This window comes from Cricetulus griseus, chromosome 4 (assembly GCF_003668045.3).
Source record: "Cricetulus griseus strain 17A/GY chromosome 4, alternate assembly CriGri-PICRH-1.0, whole genome shotgun sequence".
Lineage (NCBI taxonomy): Eukaryota > Metazoa > Chordata > Mammalia > Rodentia > Cricetidae > Cricetulus > Cricetulus griseus.
In genome coordinates this window covers 68,029,087-68,047,549 of record NC_048597.1, presented here as the reverse complement: position 1 = coordinate 68,047,549, position 18,463 = coordinate 68,029,087, and the positions used below count along the sequence as shown (strand labels likewise).

Genomic DNA, 18,463 nt, shown 5'->3' with positions numbered 1-18,463 from the left:
GCAGCGAGTCCCCAGGCTCCCAGGGCCCTGGTTCCCCCAATGGTAGCCTTCCCTTGGATCCTCCTTCTCAGCAGGGCTGCCGAAGCCTGGCCTGGGTAGAACCTGCAGGCTCCCGCTCTTGCCCCCTGCCTGTAACCCCACCAGCTCCATTCAAGGTGAGATCTAGCACACATTCATCTATTGTGTATCCAGAAAACATATATTTACCATCTGCTTTGTGCAATGTTTATTATTAAGTCTAGCTAGAGATATTAGTAAATCTACATCCATGGTGTCACAACTAGTAATGAACATGGGGTTATGGTATTATGGGTGCTCAGAATCAGAATGGTTATTAGAGGGGGTTAGGAAAGTAAGGTATGCCAAGGAGAAGAAGTAGGTTAAAAGACAAGATATATATCAAGAATCAAGAAACAACCTCAAGTGGGAAATACAGTTAGATGACAGAATCATGGACAGCTGCCAAGTTTATGATGGCCAGAAACTGAATTTCTCAACTAGTGATCTTCTGCATCTCACACACAGGTTGGAGCCTTGAGCGCTGAGGTGCTGGGCCGTCGGCACAGAGCAGCTCTGGCTGGGCGAAGTCTCTCATCTCCCTCAGGCCGGACAAACCCAGTCCCTGGTAGACCCCGGCATCCCTCTCTAGATGCAATACCAGATGGAGCAGGCTCTGAGCCAGGACAACAGCTGGGTCAGGGCCTAGATGATTCAGGTAAGGGTTGGATGGGACACTGGGTTTCTGATACCAGAGCTGTGGGGACATGGAGCACAGTGCACGTGTTGCATATATCCCTGACATCTCTCCCCAGGAAACCTGCTCTCCCCAGCGCCCTTGGACTGGGACATGTTGATGGAACCATCTTTCTTATTCAAGGCTGTGCCACCCAATGGGGAATCAGCCCCTCCAGCAGAGCCTCTGCCTCCCCAGGCTCCACGCTGTCATGTGGTGATCCGGGCTCTGTGTGGGGAACAACCAATGTGCTGGGAGGTGGGTATAGGCCTGGAGGAGCTCTGGGAACCTGGGGATGGCTCACAGCCTGCATCAGTCCCCGTAAGAGAGGCTGCATGGGATCAGGCGCTCCACCGGCTGACGGCAGCCTCTGTGGTGCGGGACAACGAACAGCTGGCTCTCCGTGGAAGAGCAGAGACCACAGCTGAGCAGGGTAAGTTGCTAGTAGACACAGCTCAGGTACCAAGGCTTGGAACAGAAACTAGTGAAAGTATAGTCCTATGTGTTAAATCACTCTTCCTTACTTTATCACAAAAGATTTGAGGGGACTCACCACACTGACAAGGTAAGAAGTTTTGCAGAGTAATGAGGAAAAGTGAAAATAAAGGAAACTAGGGCTGGCAAGATGGCTCAGTGGTTAAGAGTACTTACTGCTCTTCCAGAGGACCCAAGTTCAACACCCAACACCCACATGGTGGCTCATAACCATCTGTAACTCCAATTCTAGGCGATCCAACACCCTCTTCTGGCCTCTATGCACACCAGCATATACATAATACATACATACATACATACATACATACATACATACATACATATATGTATTGCAAAGACACACATGCAGGCAAAACACCCATATACATACGATGATAATAAAAAATAATAATGCTAAAAGAAAATAAAGTAGGTCTGGAGAGATGGCTCAGCCATTAAAGGCTAGGCTCACAACCAAAAATATAAGAAAATAAAGGTGGGCAGTGGTGGCACACGCCTTTAATACCAGCACACAGAAGGCAGAGGCTAGCAGATCTCTGTGAGTTTGAGGCTAGCCTGGTCTACAAAGCTATACAGACAAGCCCTGTCTCAGAGAGAGGGGAGAGAGAGAATAAAGGAAATATAAATAAAGGTATATTACAAGATACACAACATTAAGTTATATACTCTTGTAAGCATAGGACCCCATACTGGGAAGCTTCCTAGCAGCCAAAATGGAAGGCAGCACAATCTTGCAATAAACAGTGAGTGTAACATGAAAATAAATCTTCCATTCAAGGAGACTATTAAAATCCCAAGTTAAAACCTCAGTTCCTCACTGTCCCTGGCCACACTTTAAGTATCCAACAGTCACAGGAGGGTAATGGCTACCATGCTGGATTGTGCAGAAAGAACTTGTCACACTTGCAGAAAGTTCTGGACAGCACTGAAATGAGTGGTGGACAGTGTGGGTGGTGCTGTGTGTCGGGGCACATGTCTGAAACCCTAGCAGTCAGAAGCCTTAGCAAGAAGATTGAGTTCTGAGCAAGCCAACCTAGGTTATATAAGATCTTGTCAAAAGTAGAGCCTCCCTGCGGTGCTGTGGTGACTATCCAATACCCTTGGGTACTCTAAAGCTTGCCTGTGCCCAGCCTCCTCCCTACATGTCAGTAACACACACAAAGCTGGGTGTGGGTGTGTTGGAACATAGCTGTAATTGCAATACTGTGAAGGCAAAAGCAGGGTGGTCCCTCTAGACTACCAAATTCCTGGGCTACTAGGGTGTCCTGGTCCTAGGTTGAAGATTCAGCCTATTTCTTGTCAGAGGTTGAGAAGAGCTGTGGTCTGGACCATCCTGGCCATCCTGTTCAGAGGGAACTAGGAGAAGCTGGGAATATTCTGGTTGGTTTTGAGACAGGGTGTCCATCTGTTGCCCTGGCTGGCCTGGAGCTCAGATGTTCCTTTTTTTTTTTTTTTTTTTTTTTTTTAAAGATTTTATTTATTTATTATTTATACAGTCTAGACAATCTTCTGCCTGCATGCCAGCAGAGGGCACCAGATCCCATTCAAGGTGGTTGTGAGCCACCATGGGGTTGCTGGGAATTGAACTCAGAACCTCTGGAAGAACAGTCTTAACCGCTGAGCCATCTCTCCAGCCCCCTCAGATGTTCCTTCTGAGTGCTGGGATAGGGCCACCTTCGGCTTCCCAGTGTTTTTTATGCAGCTCTCTACAGATGATGGAGTTGAGCATGCTGCTGCCTTTGATTCACAGGCCGAGTCAGAAGGTCCTGGCTACGGGCCGTGCAGACGAGCAAGGCCAGCTCTGCCCCATCCCACTTCACCTGCCCTGTTGCTGTAGATGCTTCTACCAGGGAGGTCTTGCCTGGAGGCCTACAGGTGTGGAGTTCAGGTACTAGCCTTCCCTGATGACCTCGAGGGTGTGACCTTGCTGGCTACCCAGTGGGATTTGACTCCTGTATTCCTGCAGATCCAGCTGAGCTCTCAGGCGTTTCTGCCTCTCAAGACCATCTAACTGCAACTCCTCTGCCCACAGCAGCCCACTCTAAAGGTATGGCTCAAATGCAGTGGGTTGGGCACAAGTAAGCTTGAGGCCTTTTGCTGGTATTGGGTGACCCTACTGTAGGGCATCAGGGAGGCTCTTCTGCAGGTGCCTGGAACCTGGATCTAGATGACAACTCCAAGTCAGCATTGGGGGAGCCCATCTCTCCTACTGGTGGTCATCATGGCTTGCCTCGGCAGCCTTCAGCCTCTTCCAGGCTCAGCCTGGGTCGTCATCGCAGACTCTGCAGCTCTAACAAGGGCCAGGCTAGTGAAAGCGGCAGTGATGGAAGCAACCATGACTATCTGCCTTTGGTGAGGACTGGGGAGGTGGAGGGTGGCACCTCTGGAGCCAGAGCTGTCTTAGCTCCCCTCTCCCCCCACCTCTTCTCTCCTCAGGTGCGACTGCAAGAGGCACCAGGCTCCTTCCGCCTGGATGAACCTTTCTGTGCCGCTGTGTGCATTCCTCAAGAGCGTCTGTGCCGAGCCTCACCCTTTGCTGCACACCGTGCCAGCCTCAGCCCCACCTCAGCCTCATCTCCTTGGGCACTTCTGGGCCCTGGTATTGGCCAACGCGACAGTGCCACGGCCTCCTGCAGCCAGTCCCCCAGCTCAGGCTCTGAGGGTCCAGGCCAAGTGGACAGTGGACGGGGCTCAGATACTGAAGTCTCAGAAGGAATGGAAAGGCAGGGCAGCTCTGATCTGCGGGGCCGCAGTTGGGCCACAGCAGTGGCTCTGGCATGGCTGGAGCACCGCTGTGCAGCTGCCTTTGGTGAGTGGGAACTAACAGCATCCAAAGCTGATTGCTGGCTGAGGGCCCAACACCTGCCTGATGGCCTTGATCTGACTGCTCTCAAAGCTGCTGCCAGGGGGCTCTTCCTGTTACTGAGACACTGGGACCAGAATCTGCAGCTACACTTGCTGTGTTACAGCCCTGCAAATGTATAAGGCTGCCTGCAACTCTGGCTAGCGACCCCCAACACAAAGTCACTGCCACCCAGGGCCAATCTCTTGGTGCTGGGAAAGAAAAGTTGGTGTCTGCTGTCCTCCACTGCTTCATTCCCTCCCCAAGAATACCCTCGCCACCACAGAAAGTGCCTGCCTGTGCTCTCTTCTCTCTCTCTCATCATACCCCCTCCCATGTGCTCTGAGCTCTCTGTAGGATAATGAAAGAGGAGAGAGCTACAGCCCCAAATCCTATGCAATAAAGTGCCTCTTAAGACTGCCTGATTTTTTTTTTGGGGGGGGGGTTTGCCAAGACAGGGTTTCTCTGTAAAACAGTCCTGGCTTGTCCTAGAACACACTCTGTAGACCAGGCTGGCCTTAAACTTACAGAGATCCTCCTTCGTCTTCGTCCATTGGGATTAAAGGTGTGGGCCACCACCGCCTGGCCCCTGATGAGTTTTTAATCTGTTGGGAAGACGTGCCTCATAGCATCTAGGCACAAGATGGTCTAGGCACGAGCAACCACCACCTTTATGTAGGCTGCACAAAGGTGGACTTGGCAAGGTTTATTCTAAGAACACAGAGTCTATTCCACCCACGATCCTGGGCAGGTCCTAGTAGGATGAGGGGGATTTCAGTGAGTTTTCCTGCTAGGCTGGATGCTCTTGGGGAAAGGCTGAGGGGACAGCCAGAGCTGCAGCAGGATGACAGCATGGCATATGTGCAGGGAGGCAGAGCTGAAGGATGTGGATGGGTACGTGTTCCAGGAAAGCTCAATGAGTCCCAGCACCAGCAACCTGGGAATAAGAAATGGATCTTATCTGTTTCAAGGCCCAAAGCTCTTGGACTTCTCATGCCCTAGACCCACCCACCATCCCCTTCTAGGGTCACAACTTTGGGAGGAGGAGTTCCCTAGCCCTTTCCCACTCTCCCAGGTTGTCCCAGCCAGTACCTAAGCAGGTGTGTGAGCCAGCGTGCAGGCATGGCCCACAGGAGGTAGGGCAGTGTGTGGAAATACCAGACATAAAACTGGTAGTGCAGGGAACGGCTACAGCAGATGCCAATGAAGTTGGAGGTGAACAGGGTGGAAACGATCTGTAATATGGGGTTAAGGCTTTAGGCAGGAACTGAGGGGTGGCAGTGGATAGGATTCAAACAGAGGGGCAAAAGTTCTGGGGTCAGAAAGCAACTACCCTGGCTCTGCCATTCGCACAGGCATGCCCCGGACAAACTTCTTAGCCCCTCTTGATCTGTTCCTCAGTTTAGTAGGGCGACAGGAATGCTTCCTTCGGTAAAATTAATCTGAGCACCTCCCCAACTCAGGTGGATTTAGAGGCTAGGAGGTATGGACGTTTAGGATAATACCAAGAGGAGGGCGTGCACACACAGTGCTGGCCCGTATGTAGAGTTAGGAATAACCTGTGCTGAGATGTCTAAGGTACTCAGTGCAGTGCTCACTGCAGAGAGCAGGCTCTATAATGGACTCCTTCCTGTCTCTTCCAGAGCAGCTGGCCATCTGAGGCCAACAGACTACACCTCTATCTGCACTTGGACAGATCACAATTTACCTTTCCAAGATTTAAAGGATATGGTTAGGTGTGAGGGGTTGGGGTGGAACTTTCCTTTTGGAAGGATCCTTCAGCAGCGACAGAATACTTTCCCCCGTTCTGAAGAGAAGTCATTCAGACATTTAGCAAGTCCCAATTGTGTGCCAAATTCCAGATCCACCACCATGAACTGTACATCTCCCCCAAGTAGCTCTGAGGCCTTAAGCTCCTCACTCCATCCCCTGAATCTCCCCATGACAGTAACCATTGTTTCTTACCTGTGCCACCTACAGAGGGCAAACAGCAAGAGGAGGGTGAGATGGGCAGCCAACAGGGCCAGGTGGAAGGCCCGATGCAGGAAGATGGCCTCGGGAAGGAAACGCCAGTTCACTGTCCATTGGAAGAGAAACTGACGGCCAAGGTCAAAGGAGCGGGAGAGGTAGCCAATGGGGTTCTCCAGCAGGAAGGGCAGTCCCAGTACCACCTGAGGATGGGTGTGATGCCAGCAGAGCTGCTAAGGCTCACTCCAGCCTTCAGGGTAACCACTTGGGAGAGCACAGTGGGATGGAAGCCCCAGAAGCACCTGTATTTCCACCAGGAGTATCAGGAAGCCTCCCACTCCCCACCCCTACCCCCACCCCCACCCGAGCCTGACAGCACAGCCGCATAGGAGGAGGTGATCACACTGCCTTCCCCCCCCCCCCCTCTCTCTGTGTGTGTGTGTGTGTGTGTGTGTGTGTGTGTGTCTCAGGAGAGTCTCCCTATATATCCTTGGCTGGCCTAGCACTTGCTTTGTAGACCAGGCTGGCCTTGAACTCAGATCCACCTGCCTCTGCCTCCCAAGTGCTAGGGTTAAAGATGTGTGCTGCCACGCCCAGCTGCTTCACCAGGTTTAAGCAGGGAGCTTTAGGAAGCCTCTCAGAGGCCTGCCAAATTCAGTAGCCATGGAACCTAAAGCAGAGACAGTGGCTGCCCAGCTCAGAATCAAATCCAAACTCTTGTCTGCTGGCTTTGAGGAAGCCTTAACAGACTTAAGGAGACCTGAAAGTGGCTCTTTCTCATCGGAAAGGGGAGGATGAAGAGGCACCTGAATGGCAGCACAGATGGCCAGCTTGGGGAGGGCACCACGGAAGCCAAACTGAGTAAGGAGAAGGAATAGCAACCCAGGGGCGAAGAGTAACACATTCATCTTCACAGAGACGGCCAGACTGCAATGGACAAGGGGGGGAAATGGGGAGGATCAGCTCCTGGGCTGTGTACCTCATGCAAAGACATATCTACCTCCCCAAAGGTTTCTTTCCCCAGGCCAGCAAGCATCAGGATGTGGTCCCCATCCAGAACTTGTAGAGGGACATAAGATAGCCCGGGAGGAGGCTGGGAGGAAGGGAATGACACCTAGTCCCCGATATCCAGACTAACTAACACATACTGAGTAACATATTTACAATGTTTAAGGGCCAACTCCAACAATGGATGCCATTGGGGACAAGATGGGAAGAAAGCATGGGAAAAGAGGGACTTTCTACAGATCTTGGACTTGTTCAGGGAGGTCCAGAGTGACCTCCATTATCTAACCACTCTTTATGCCCTCTGTTGCAGAACATTGGGGAGACATGGAAATGATTCTGGTGACAGAGGGGCCAGAAGGGGGAGTCACTGACCTGAAACAGCAGCAGCCCCAGCCCCAGTAGTGTGCCAGGAAGAGGTTGATGCTTAGGAAGAGCAATGCCATGGCCACTGGGTCATTGAAGAGCCGCAGTACAAAGATGGAATGGACACGGTAAGAGGCACAACACATGAAGAAAAAGACGAAGGGAGGTACCTAAAGGGTGAGTGCACCAAGGTCAGCTCCCCGAACCTGAATCATTGCCATCACCCACTTCAGGCCAGGGCAAGGTGGTCCTGTAGCATAAACTCACCTTGGAGGTCTGGTGGTATATCAAGAAAACGAGCAGCAAGGTGACAAGGTAGAGAACAGCAAAGATGTTCTGGGCCATGGGGATGTCAGTGCCCTGGCCAGTTGCATAGTACAGCACCATAAAGGTGTACACAAAGCCAGCGGGGTAGCTGGAAGATGAAAGGAAACATGACCCTAGGCCAGGGCAGTTAGCCTGGTACCCTCCCACAATCTCCCCAAGCCCCTGTCCTCACTCACACAAGAGGTCCGGTGGCACCCTGCAGCTGTGTGTAGTCATATGTGCCATTGATGACACCCTCCACCTGGGCCATGTAGGCTTTCCAGTCAATCTCTGTGTCTGGAAGAAAATAACATGATCTAGTTACTTCTGAGTCCAGAACTTGCCTGCCTCTAAGCCCCATACCTTCAGACCACCAAAAAGTTCTTATTCCCAGGGCGTCTTCCATTACCACCCCTTATCTAACTTTACATAGTGTATTCTCTCTCTCTCTCTCTCTCTCTCTCTCTCTCTCTCTCTCTCTCTCTCTCTCTGTGTGTGTGTGTGTGTGTGTGTGTGTGTGTGTGTGTATGTAACAGAGTCTATCTAGTCAGTTTGCTCCAAGGATTCCCTTGTCCTGCCTCTGCAGTGCTGGGCCACTATAGGTGGGCCACTATGCCTGTTTGGCATTTATGTAGAATACTGGGGATCTGAACTTTGGTTTTCACACTTGCATGGCAAACACAACCTGCTAAGCCATCCCCTTAGTCCCATGAATCCAGGTATCTCAAACTCAGCATCTAGAAGAGAATTTATGGTCTTCTTCCTACTCCAAATTTATTCTCCTTCCTAGGTTCCTCGAATAGTATCACAAGCCTGGGTACCATGTTTGCTATACACTTCTCTCCTTTTCCATTCTTTTTTCCTTGTGTGTGGGGGGGCAGGGGGTATTTTTTGTTTCTCTGTGTAGCCCTGGCTGTCCTGGCACTTGCTGTGTAGACCAAGCAGGCCTGGCCTCAAGTTTAGAGATCCACCTGCCTCTGCCTCCCAAATCCTGGGATTAAAGATGTACACCACTACTGCTTGGCTTCCTTTCCATTTTTTTTTAAATGATTTATTTTTATTTTATGTGCACTGGTGTTTTGCCTGTATATATTTCTGTGTGAGGGTGTCAGATTCCCTGGAACTGGAGTTACAGACAGTTGTGAGCTGCCATATTGGTGTTAGGAATTGAACCTGGGTCCTCTCGAAGAGCAGTCAATGCTCTTAACCACTGAGCCATTCTCCAGCCTCCTTTTCAGTTCTTAAAAAGAAACAGATTCAGCCAGGTGGTGGTGGCACTCTCCTTTAATTCCAGCACTCGGGAGGCAGAGGCAGGTGGATCTCTGGGAATTCAAGACCAGCCTGGTCTACAAGAGCAAGTTCCAGGACACCCTCCAAAGCCACAGAGAAATCCTGTCTCAACCCCCCTCCAAAAGAAACAGACTTGCTCTCTCTTTTGTGTGTACAAACGCACATGTGTTGGGTGTACGTGTGTGTGTGCACGCGCGCACATGTATGTGTACATAAATGTGGAGGCTAGAAGTTAATGGTGAGTATCTTTCTTGAATACTCCTGTAATTAAAATAAAAACAAAACAGGATCTTTATCAACATGTGGGAGCCAGAAGCAGGCAGATCTCTGTGAGTTTGAGGCCACCCTGGTCAACATGGCAAGTTCTAGGCCAGTTAGGACTATACCGTGAGACGAGGTTTTTTTGTTTTGCTTTGTTTTTTTTAAAGTAAAGTGATCCTGGGGAAAAAAAGACACCAGTAATACCTAATGGACTCAAGGGTCACAAAATTCTTCATCCTCCGAAAGGACTTTCAAGTCACCAGAATTAAATGCATGAAGAAACAGATCTAGGAGGGGAAGTGACTGTCTAAGGATACAGACATGCAGCAGCAACAGCACATTAACTCTGGCCAGAACTGACTCCCAATTGGCTTATGCTTTCTTAGCAGGCTGGATTTTAAAAGCAGAGGGCCATCTCTAGGGTCACCTCCCTCCGTTATGGGGTAGAGATTATGATCACTTCTGGAAAGCGGGCTCGGGGCTCGGGTAAAGGCTATGGTTTGAATGATGAATGAATGCTCTGTAATCTAGTTTGCATCAAGGGTTTGGGTCTCCCTCCCTCCCTCCAGTTCTCTCCCCTTTAGTGAACTCACATGCCACCCTGTGAATGACCCAGAAGGTGATGCCCACCTCTGCTAGGCAAAGGCAGGAGGCCACCAGCAGTGTGTAGCGTGGCTCCCGCAGCAGGAGGCGGCATTCTTGCCAGGCCCGCTGTAGCCATTGTTTCCAGAGTCCCGCCGGCTGGGCGACAGAACCCGGCGGGCCGCGTTTCCGCAGCCCAGCAGCCATCTTGACGGTGCGCCACTCCGTGGTCCCACCACCCGGGAAAACCAACCCTGAGACACTAGGTTCCGCTCCCTGCCCAGGGCGTCCTCTCAAACTAAACGCTGATCCGAGTAAGAGGAATCCTTGTTTATCCCATTGCAGTTTATTTCTTCTAATCGGGCGTAGGGCACCAGGGTTTCTAGCTAAAAATGATCTATGGCATACATATTCAGTGCCTATTATATGCAGTGGCGAGAGATACTTCTAACGTGGATATGTGGACTCGAAAAAGGATAAGATAGCTGGCGCTTAGAACTCATCTCCTTTGGAGGACTACACGCTGTGGTAATAAGAATATACACACACTTCTCGGTGTAAGTACAGAGCACATGAACGCTAATATGTCAGAATGTTTGCCCAGAAAATAACAGTTCAGGCCTCTGTTCTGCCAGCCCCGTTTCCCACTTGGCCCGTGTCGAGAGTCACTGTGTTCACGGTAGAGGGCAGAGCTACTTTCTGCGTTCCTCCCGCCTTCCTTCGGGTGATCCAAACGTCTTGGGAAAGGAATCTTTAATTAATCAGGCTTCTTAATGGAAAGGGTTGTTGAAACCAAACAGGAGAGGACCCAGTGATGAACCTGGGCGAGTCTGACACGAGGAAGTGTGGTCGGGTTGAGAGGCGTAGCAAGTTAAGACACCAAGCAATTCAGCTTCCCAGCCGGAAGATTTTCAAAACAGAGCTTAGAAGGTGACGGAAGTTCCACGTGTTAGTGGAGAGCAGCTGCAGGGGAGGGCGGGGCCACAGGCTCCTCCCCCCCAGGTCTTGCCTCGGCGATTGGGCTTCTAAGCCCCGCCCTGGCTGCCCCGCAGCCCAGAGCATGGCCTCTCCCCGGACTCCTGCGTCGGCTCCGGAGTTACCCGAGCGGAACTTCCAGTACTGCCAAGTCCAGTACTGGGACCAGCGCTACAAAGATGCGGCTGGCTCTGGACCCTACGAGTGGTTCGGGGACTTCGCTTTCTTCCGTGCCCTCCTAGAGCCAGAGCTGTGTCCGGAGGACCGTATCCTCGTGCTAGGTGGGTAGTCCCGGTGCTGGCCCAGACAGTGGTCGCTGGCCAGACCTCAACCTCTTTCTTCCCTCTGCTTTCACCTGTAACGTGGACGCCCCGGTTCGGAGCCAAGACTCGGTACCTTCAGAATCCGTCTGTATTTAGCCAGGGCAAACAGAAATAAGAAATCGCCAGCACTCTGGAAAAAGTGTCCCAGCGAGGGGCATGGCCCGGTCCCAGACACTAGAGGCAGTCTAGGACACCGGAGAGCTCAGCTCTGTGGACCTTCTTCAAGTGCCAGCATAACTGACTGTTTCACCTAGGACAAGTCTTGCATCCATTGTGTGCTTCACTTTCCATTTCTGGAAATGGGATTGTGGATTTTGCTGGAGTAAGCCATGTGCAGGCACCTCGAGCAAAACACCTAGTTTTCTTTTCGCACCAGTGGGTACCCGGAGATACTGTCAGGTAAAGGCAGTTACCACTTCTCTGAACCCCAGCTGAAACTTGGTCCTAAACACTAATAGGGTAGAATAACGTCCCCTGTGTCTGATGGGGAATTGCAGCTGAGGTAGGTGTTTCTCAAAGACAGATGCTAGAATGCAAAGCAGATATCTGCAAGGTCCAACTGCACCATTTGGTGTGTGTCTCCCACTATCAGCACAGCTGGAAACTCTTAGAATGAGTTTGAATGAGTAGAATTGCCTTCCAAATACAGCTTTTAAAAATTTTTGTTCAGTAGAAGCCTGTATACATCTTGTTTTGTTTTGAGATAAAACTGTGTTATCCTGGCTGGCCCAGAACTCACAGAGATCTACCTGCTTCTGCCTCTAAAGTCTGTATACATGCAAGTGAAATACTTGATAAAGATAAAAAGGATATCTCTTATACACACATTATATATGTAAAGTATAAATAATAGAATGTGTGTGTCTGCCCTACTGGATTTTGGAGTAGAACATGACCAGGACTGGAAAGTATAGCCCAGTGGCTAAGAGTATGGACTGGGAGCAGGTAGTTAATGTAGAAACTTGGCTTAACTGGTATTGTAATCTTGCACAAATCTATTTAAATTTAAATTTAAAAAAATTTAAATTCCTGTGCCTGCATTTTGATACCTTAAGAAGAAAATGAAGGGGGCTGGAGAGATGGCTCAGAGGTTAAGAGCACTGACTGTTCTTCCAGAGGTCCTGAGTTCAGTTCCCAGCAACCATATGGTGGCTCACATCCATCAGTTATGAGATCTGGTGCCCTCTTCTGGTGTGCAGATATACATGGAAGCAGAATGTTGTATGCATAATAAATAAATAAAATCTTTAAAAAAAAATAAGAAGAAGAAAATGAAAACTTAGCTGGGTGTGGTGGCTCACACCTTTAATCCCAAGCACTGGGAGGCAGGAGGCAGGCAAATCTCTGTGAATTCCAGGCCAGCCTAATCTATGCAGCAAGTTCCAGTACAGCTATGGCTACATAGGGAGACCTTGTTTCAACAAGACATAGCATAAATTAATAAGAAAATGAAAACTTACATATTAGATTGAGGGGGTGTTTTGTGGCAGGATTTCTCTTCGTAACAGCTCTGGCTATCCTGGACCTTGCTCTGTAGACCAGGCTGGCCTCCAGCTCACAGAGATCCACCTACCTCTGCCTCCTGAGTGCTGGGATTAAAGGTGTGTGCCACCACTGCCTGGTCTACACAGATGTTTTTAGTGACTAGAAGAGCATGTGAAATATCTAGAACAATACATGGAAAAATTGTTATGTGTTTCCAGAGTTTCTTCTTCATAACTTCTCCCCCACTAGAACAGTTCCTTGAATTCTGGAGTTATATCCTATTGTGCTTACTTGTATATTTACCTTACAACTATGTTTATCAAACTTTAGTGCCTTTCCAAATTGACTGGCAAGCTAGCACCAGTTTGAGATTCTAATTCCAGGGAAGTCTAAGATGGATTTTAGCTATCTTTTGTTTTCCTTTGTTGGAATAGGGTCTTGTTATGTAGACTGACAGACCTGAGATATACTAATTAGAACGGAATAGCCCTGGACTTGCAACTACTCTCCACCTCTACCTCCCAAGTATTGTGTTTGCAGATGGGCACCAGCCAACCCAGCTTCAGCAGTCTCCACAGCCGATTGTCATGCTGTTGTCGGGCTGGACACTGCATTGAAAGCTTGGCAGGAGATGTCCCTTTGCTGGATGGGAGGGATGAAAGGTCTAAATGTAAAAGCTAAAGTTTCCAGAAAACTTAGATCTTCAAGATCTAAAAACAGGACTCAGAATTTGAGGAGTCACCTATATTATATCTCACGCAACAAATATGAGGAGAGCACCTGGAAGGTGCCAGGCCATCAAATTCTAAAGCTGAGTAACAAGTGCTAAGAGTTACTGTAGGTTAGGGGTCTGTAAACCCTTTCTGAACATGACCAGATAGTAAATATTTTAGTTTTTGAAATCTCTGCCATAGAAACATAGCTCTGCTATGGTAATAGACACACAGCTGTAGATGATACATTAAAAAAAAAATTGATGCTCTCTAATAAAATTTCTCTTTGAGACAGTCTCATGTAGTCCTGGTTGGCCTGAAACTCACTAGTAGACTAGTCTGGCTTCAAACTCAGAGATTTGTCTGCCTTTAAGTTGTGGGTGCTGAGATTACAGGTGTGAGTCACTATAAGTGTCCCAAACTTTATTTATAAAAAGAGATACCAATTCTACTGTGAGTCATTGTCTTAGGTTGAGTTTCCCAGAAAGAATGCAGAGAAGGAGATTCACGTCCAAGTCATTTGTCCAGTACTAGCTTCCAGGAGAAACTGGTAAGAATGAGGAAAGGTAAGAAAATAAAATTGTGATCTCAAGCAAAATGTCCCCCAAAATAATTTCAGGCTGAAGCATCACAGATGAAAACCATTAGAACCAAAACATACCAAAACCTGGGGACATACCAAAACTTACAAAAGGGCTACAGGAGCCTGGGGAGAACATTGACAGTGTCTGCTGCTGTCATGTGATGTATGATGAAATAAGGATGCTCTCTGACTTCAGGGTCTCTAGTTTTGCTGTCTTGCCTTGCAGCAGAGAGGAGAGGTAATTAGAACTCTGTAATGACTACATAGTGAATTACAGCCTACCGGTCATGCTAATGTAGCCCAAGCTGGATCACCCCTGGACTTGAGCGGGCCTCTCAAAAATGGAAAAGCAGTTGAATATGGTGTTTAAAAGCTCTGGCGTGGATTGAGACAGGTGTGGGCCTAAATTCTGACTCCATCTCTGACTCTGCGACCTTGGAAAGTTCCTTATTTACTTTTCCTCTATTTCTCCATCTAAAATATGGAAATGATAAAATAATATTTCTGCATGAGTCTATATTGAAAATAAACTGAGATAATTCTTACAAATTACTTTGTGTCATACTGAGTGCTCAGTGAGTATTAACTGTAATTATTTGGGGGGAGGGCTAGTTGATTGAGTGCTTGCCTAGCATTCAGGAAGCTCTGGGTTTAATTCCTAACATCACATTAATTGGGAATGGTGGTACACATCTGAAATCCCAGGGCTTCAGAGGTAGATGTAAGATCAGAGTTCAAGATCATTCTCAACTATGTAGCCCGCCTATCTAAAAAGAAAGTACTTTTAACAATGTAGTCTTTTTTACTGTGTAGTCCTGGTTGGCTTGGAACTCAGAGATCCGTCTGCCTCTGCCTCCTGAGTGCTGGGATTAAAGGTGTGTGACAACACTGTCGTCTGGCTTGTTTTTGATTTTTGAAGCATGGTGTTATATAACATAGGCTGTCCTGGAACTCATTATGTAGATGAAGCTGGCCTTGAATTCCTAACCTCAGGATTCTGTGACACAGATAAGGATTCAAAGCAGTCTGGATCCCAAGGAGAGATCCCTGTATGGGACCTGCCAAGACTGGCCACAGGAAGACCTGCAGGAGACCACTGCATCTTTCAAAGCAGGGGTGCTGATTGAGCTGTCTATCTACTTTCATAATCTCCTTCCTCTCCCTGGCTCTGCCCTTCTAGAGACTGCATTCTTCTGTTGGTGGTGGGGGTTTCGTTTTTAAGATGGGGGGTCTCACTTTAGCCCAGGCTGGCCTCCAACTCACAGAGCCCACCTGCCTCTGCCTCCCAAGTGTTGGGATTAAAGGAGTGCACCACTACGGCCAGCTTAGAGACTGTGTTGTAGACACTTTACCCCAGACTCCCCTGCCCCCTACCTCACCCCCACCTCCCAAGATACTGCTTGTTTCTCAGCTCTTCTGAGGAGAGGCTGTAGTGAGTATATCTGAAGTTCTTAACAGCCCACCTGAAGTAGGGCCAGTTGCCCACCTGTGTGATGCTAGTCTGTCCCTCATTACATAAGTAGCTGTGATTCTGTTTTTGATCTTCCCATCAGGGTACAAACTCCTGGACAGCAGGCACTTAGAAATAAAACCAAAATAACAACAAACACCCAAGGTCTCATGTATCCTAGGCGGGCTTTGAGTTTGCTATGTAGCCAAGGATGACCCCTGACCCTCCTGCTGGGCTTACAGACATGCACTACCACATTCTGTTTATGTGGTATGTGGTGATGAGGATCCAGCACAGAATCCAGTGCATGTTAGGAAAGAATTCTCCTCATTCAGCTACTTCTCCAGAGTAGGTACTCTATCAGCAGAGACCAAAGTGGAGTGTCCAGTACATACGTTTAGTATAATGGATGAGCTTCTCTGCTCCATGTAGGTTTCCCTTAGTTTATCAATTCTGCCTTGGACATCAAAGTAAGATTATAACGTGACATTATCCAGGGGTTGTTATTTTCTGAGATCCTCTAAAAGTTTACAGATATCAATAGGGTAATAGTATTATGGTCCTAACAATGCCAATATTTTACACATTCTGAATTTGAGGAAACTGAAGTCCCAAGAATCAAATGATTTTAGCTCTTAAATTTAGTGCATTGCATCAGCGGGTAGACTAGCTACTGACTATTCTTGTCATTCTCTTAAATGGAAATTCCAAGTTCTTGGTACTGAAGCAACTTACCCTAGTCCCACATAGCTGAGCATGAGAGACAGTTTGTGCCCAAGTCTGTGATTCCAAAACTCAACAATCTTCTGTACCCTGTTGCTTTAAATACTTGATGTGGGGTCAGGGGGTGAATGGAGAGAAAATGGGGCCAATAGTGGATAAATAATCGTGGAACATGAGAACCAGTGCTAACCTAACCTTTTTGCTACCCATCCCACCCCATGGCAGGTTGCGGGAACAGTGCCCTGAGCTACGAACTATTCCTTGGAGGCTTCCCTAATGTGACCAGTGTGGATTACTCTCCAGTAGTGGTGGCAGCTATGCAAGTTCGCTATGCTCATGTGCCCAGTCTACGCTGGGAGACCATGGATGTGCGAGCACTGGACTTCCCTAGTGGTTCCTTTGATGTTGTACTCGAGAAGGGCACACTGGATGCCCTGCTGGCTGGGGAGCGGGATCCCTGGAATGTATCTTCTGAAGGTATCCACACTGTGGACCAGGTGCTGAGTGAGGTGAGGACGCAACAATACAGCAGATCAAGTTGCTAGGGTGGGGTGGGGGTGAGGCGCTGAAGAGATGGCTCTGAAGTTAAGAGCACTGACTGCTCTTCCAGAGGTCCTGAGGTTCAATTCCAGCAACCACATGGTGGCTCACAACCATCTATAATGAGATCTGTACCCTCATCTGGCTTGCCTGGATGCAGGCAGAAAGCTGTATACATAATAAATAAATCTTAAAAAAAAAAAAAAAAACACAAAAAAACCAGATGCTGGAGGAAGGGCTTGAACTTTCAAGAGATTAGAACTCAGAAATCAGAAAGTGAGACTTAGAGCCAGGCAGTGATGGCACATGCCTTTAATCCCAGCACTCAGGAGGCAGAGGCAGGCTGACCCCTATGAGTTCGAGTTTAGCCTGGTCTACAGAGTGAGCTCCAGGACAGCAAGGGCTATACAGAGGAAACCCTGTCTCAAAAAACCAAAGAGAGGGAGAGAGATGGGGGGGTTGGAGCAGGTCACTTTCAAAAGTATGGTTTTCTGAAGAACATGAGACTGGAGTGACCACACTCACAAAGGCCAATGTTTGGATACTGGCTTGACATAGGAAGAGGTAGTAGTAGCCAGGTTCCAGACAGGTGACGTAGATTGGGAAAGTGAATAACTGATAGGAAAGCAATACATGACCATGCTCCTCCCTGTCCAGAATTTAGCCCTATAAAGAACAACCAAAGGAGGGCCGGGTGGTGGTGGCACACACCATTAATCCCAGCATTTGGGGGGCAGAGGCAGGCGGATCTCTGTGAGTTTCAGGCCAGCCTGGTCTACAGAGCGAGTACCAGGACAGGCTCCAAGGCTACACAGAGAAACCTTGTCTCAAAAAAACAACAACAACAACAAAAAAAAAAAAAACAACCAAAGGCAGAGGTGGCTTACTCCGTCCCAGAAAGCCTGAACTACCGGATGTAGAGTGGTATCTAAGGTTTGACGAGGAGGTCATTGTGGGTAGTACTGACCTTTGAGAGCCTGTAGATGATTCCACACTGATGCTTCTCTGTCTGCCTTGCAGGTGAGCCGAGTGCTGGTTCCTGGAGGCCGGTTCATCTCAATGACTTCTGCAGGTCCCCACTTTAGGATCAGACACTATGCTCAGTCTCGTTATGGCTGGTCACTGAGGCATACAACCTATGGCAATGGTTTTCATTTCCACTTTTACCTCATGCATAAGGGCAGAGAGCTCACTGTGGCCCAGCTGGCCCTGGGGGCCCAGATCCTGTCACCCCGCAGTCCTCCTGCCTCACCCTGCTTTCTCCAAGACTCCGATAATGAGGACTTCCTCAGTGCCATTCGTCTGTGAGACTGAAATCATGGTCTCCAAGCCCTCTCTGCCTTTGTGTATTAGGCTCCTAGGGAGCTGGAATTCCCGATTTGGAGCTGGGGAATTGGTTATTGGGTTCTCAAATCCCAGAGGTCTCATGCATAAAACATTGCTGGTGGGATAAAGCCCATGTCAACCAATACAGTATGATTCCAACTAAGTCCCAGATCCCAGGTTTCTGGCTTCTAGTTTTGTTTGTTTTTTATTATTTCTACAGGGTTCCCCCACTTCTTCCAACATACTGAGTGACCTATGATTTGATCTTTTGGGGTAAAGTTCAACACAGCTCCTCTTCAAACCAGCCAGCCTTGGGCATTCCCATCCAACCTGGATTTATCCTTAAGAAGCTAAAGACCTTGAATTTAGATTGCTCATGCTCCTGGTCCCAGTCCAGCCCCACACTGTCCATCTGTCCTGCTTAGGCTATACATGTACTTAAGGAGGCCACACAGTCAAGATGTTCCCACACAAGGGTGCCTGCCAGTGCTCACTTG

General features: G+C 48.7%; 2 protein-coding genes and 1 non-coding gene across 7 annotated transcripts in view; 2 read left to right on the top strand and 1 right to left on the bottom strand.

The window, feature by feature from the left end:
* Nucleotides 1–3,580: 3,580 nt before the first annotated feature.
* Mir1224 (microRNA mir-1224) lies at nucleotides 3,581–3,665 on the top strand. Its single transcript, NR_162749.1, has one exon. It is a non-coding gene; the product is annotated as a microRNA mir-1224 (primary transcript).
* A 1,049-nt stretch (nucleotides 3,666–4,714) lies between these two features.
* On the bottom strand, nucleotides 4,715–17,744 carry Alg3 (ALG3 alpha-1,3- mannosyltransferase). Of its 4 annotated transcripts, XM_027413054.2 has the most exons (9): nucleotides 9,860–10,081; nucleotides 7,913–8,012; nucleotides 7,677–7,824; nucleotides 7,419–7,579; nucleotides 6,845–6,965; nucleotides 6,036–6,241; nucleotides 5,801–5,877; nucleotides 5,163–5,307; nucleotides 4,718–5,007 (listed from the first exon to the last, which is right to left on the bottom strand). In XM_027413054.2, exons 1-9 carry the CDS (start codon nucleotides 10,053–10,055, stop codon nucleotides 4,845–4,847), a joined length of 1,317 nt encoding a protein of 438 aa, XP_027268855.1. In that variant the 5' UTR covers nucleotides 10,056–10,081; the 3' UTR covers nucleotides 4,718–4,844. The 4 variants fall into 4 exon arrangements, with proteins under 4 accessions (XP_027268854.1, XP_027268856.1, XP_035300594.1 ...); XM_027413053.2 differs by lacking the exon at nucleotides 5,801–5,877 and having other exon boundaries at nucleotides 4,715–5,007; nucleotides 5,163–5,305; nucleotides 9,860–10,083; XM_027413055.2 differs by lacking the exon at nucleotides 5,801–5,877 and having other exon boundaries at nucleotides 4,715–5,007; nucleotides 5,163–5,305; nucleotides 9,897–10,030.
* LOC100771038 (endothelin-converting enzyme 2) overlaps nucleotides 10,857–18,463 on the top strand; it is a 35,153-nt gene continuing 27,546 nt past the window's right edge. The window contains exons 1-3 of one of the 2 annotated variants that reach the window (XM_027413051.2): nucleotides 10,870–11,104; nucleotides 16,326–16,609; nucleotides 17,661–18,130. In XM_027413051.2, the coding sequence (XP_027268852.1) occupies nucleotides 10,909–11,104; nucleotides 16,326–16,609; nucleotides 17,661–17,948 (768 nt within the window). In that variant the 5' untranslated portion in view covers nucleotides 10,870–10,908 and the 3' untranslated portion in view covers nucleotides 17,949–18,130. Of the gene's footprint in view, nucleotides 11,105–16,325; nucleotides 16,610–17,660; nucleotides 18,131–18,463 lie in introns of those variants that run through there. The other variant, XM_027413052.2, reaches the window with a different exon arrangement.

Bases quoted from the DNA above. Each gene is read 5' to 3' on its own strand.
- Alg3 (XM_027413053.2), bottom strand. From the start codon at position 10,055: ATGGCTGCTGGGCTGCGGAAACGCGGCCCGCCGGGTTCTGTCGCCCAG. The intron at 6,242-6,844 runs GTGCCTCTTCAT...ACCCATCCTCAG, and splicing joins CCATCTGTGCTGCCATTCAG to GTGGTACTGGGACTGCCCTT. The intron at 5,008-5,162 runs GTACTGGCTGGG...TCTTATTCCCAG, and splicing joins TGGCTCACACACCTGCTTAG to GTTGCTGGTGCTGGGACTCA.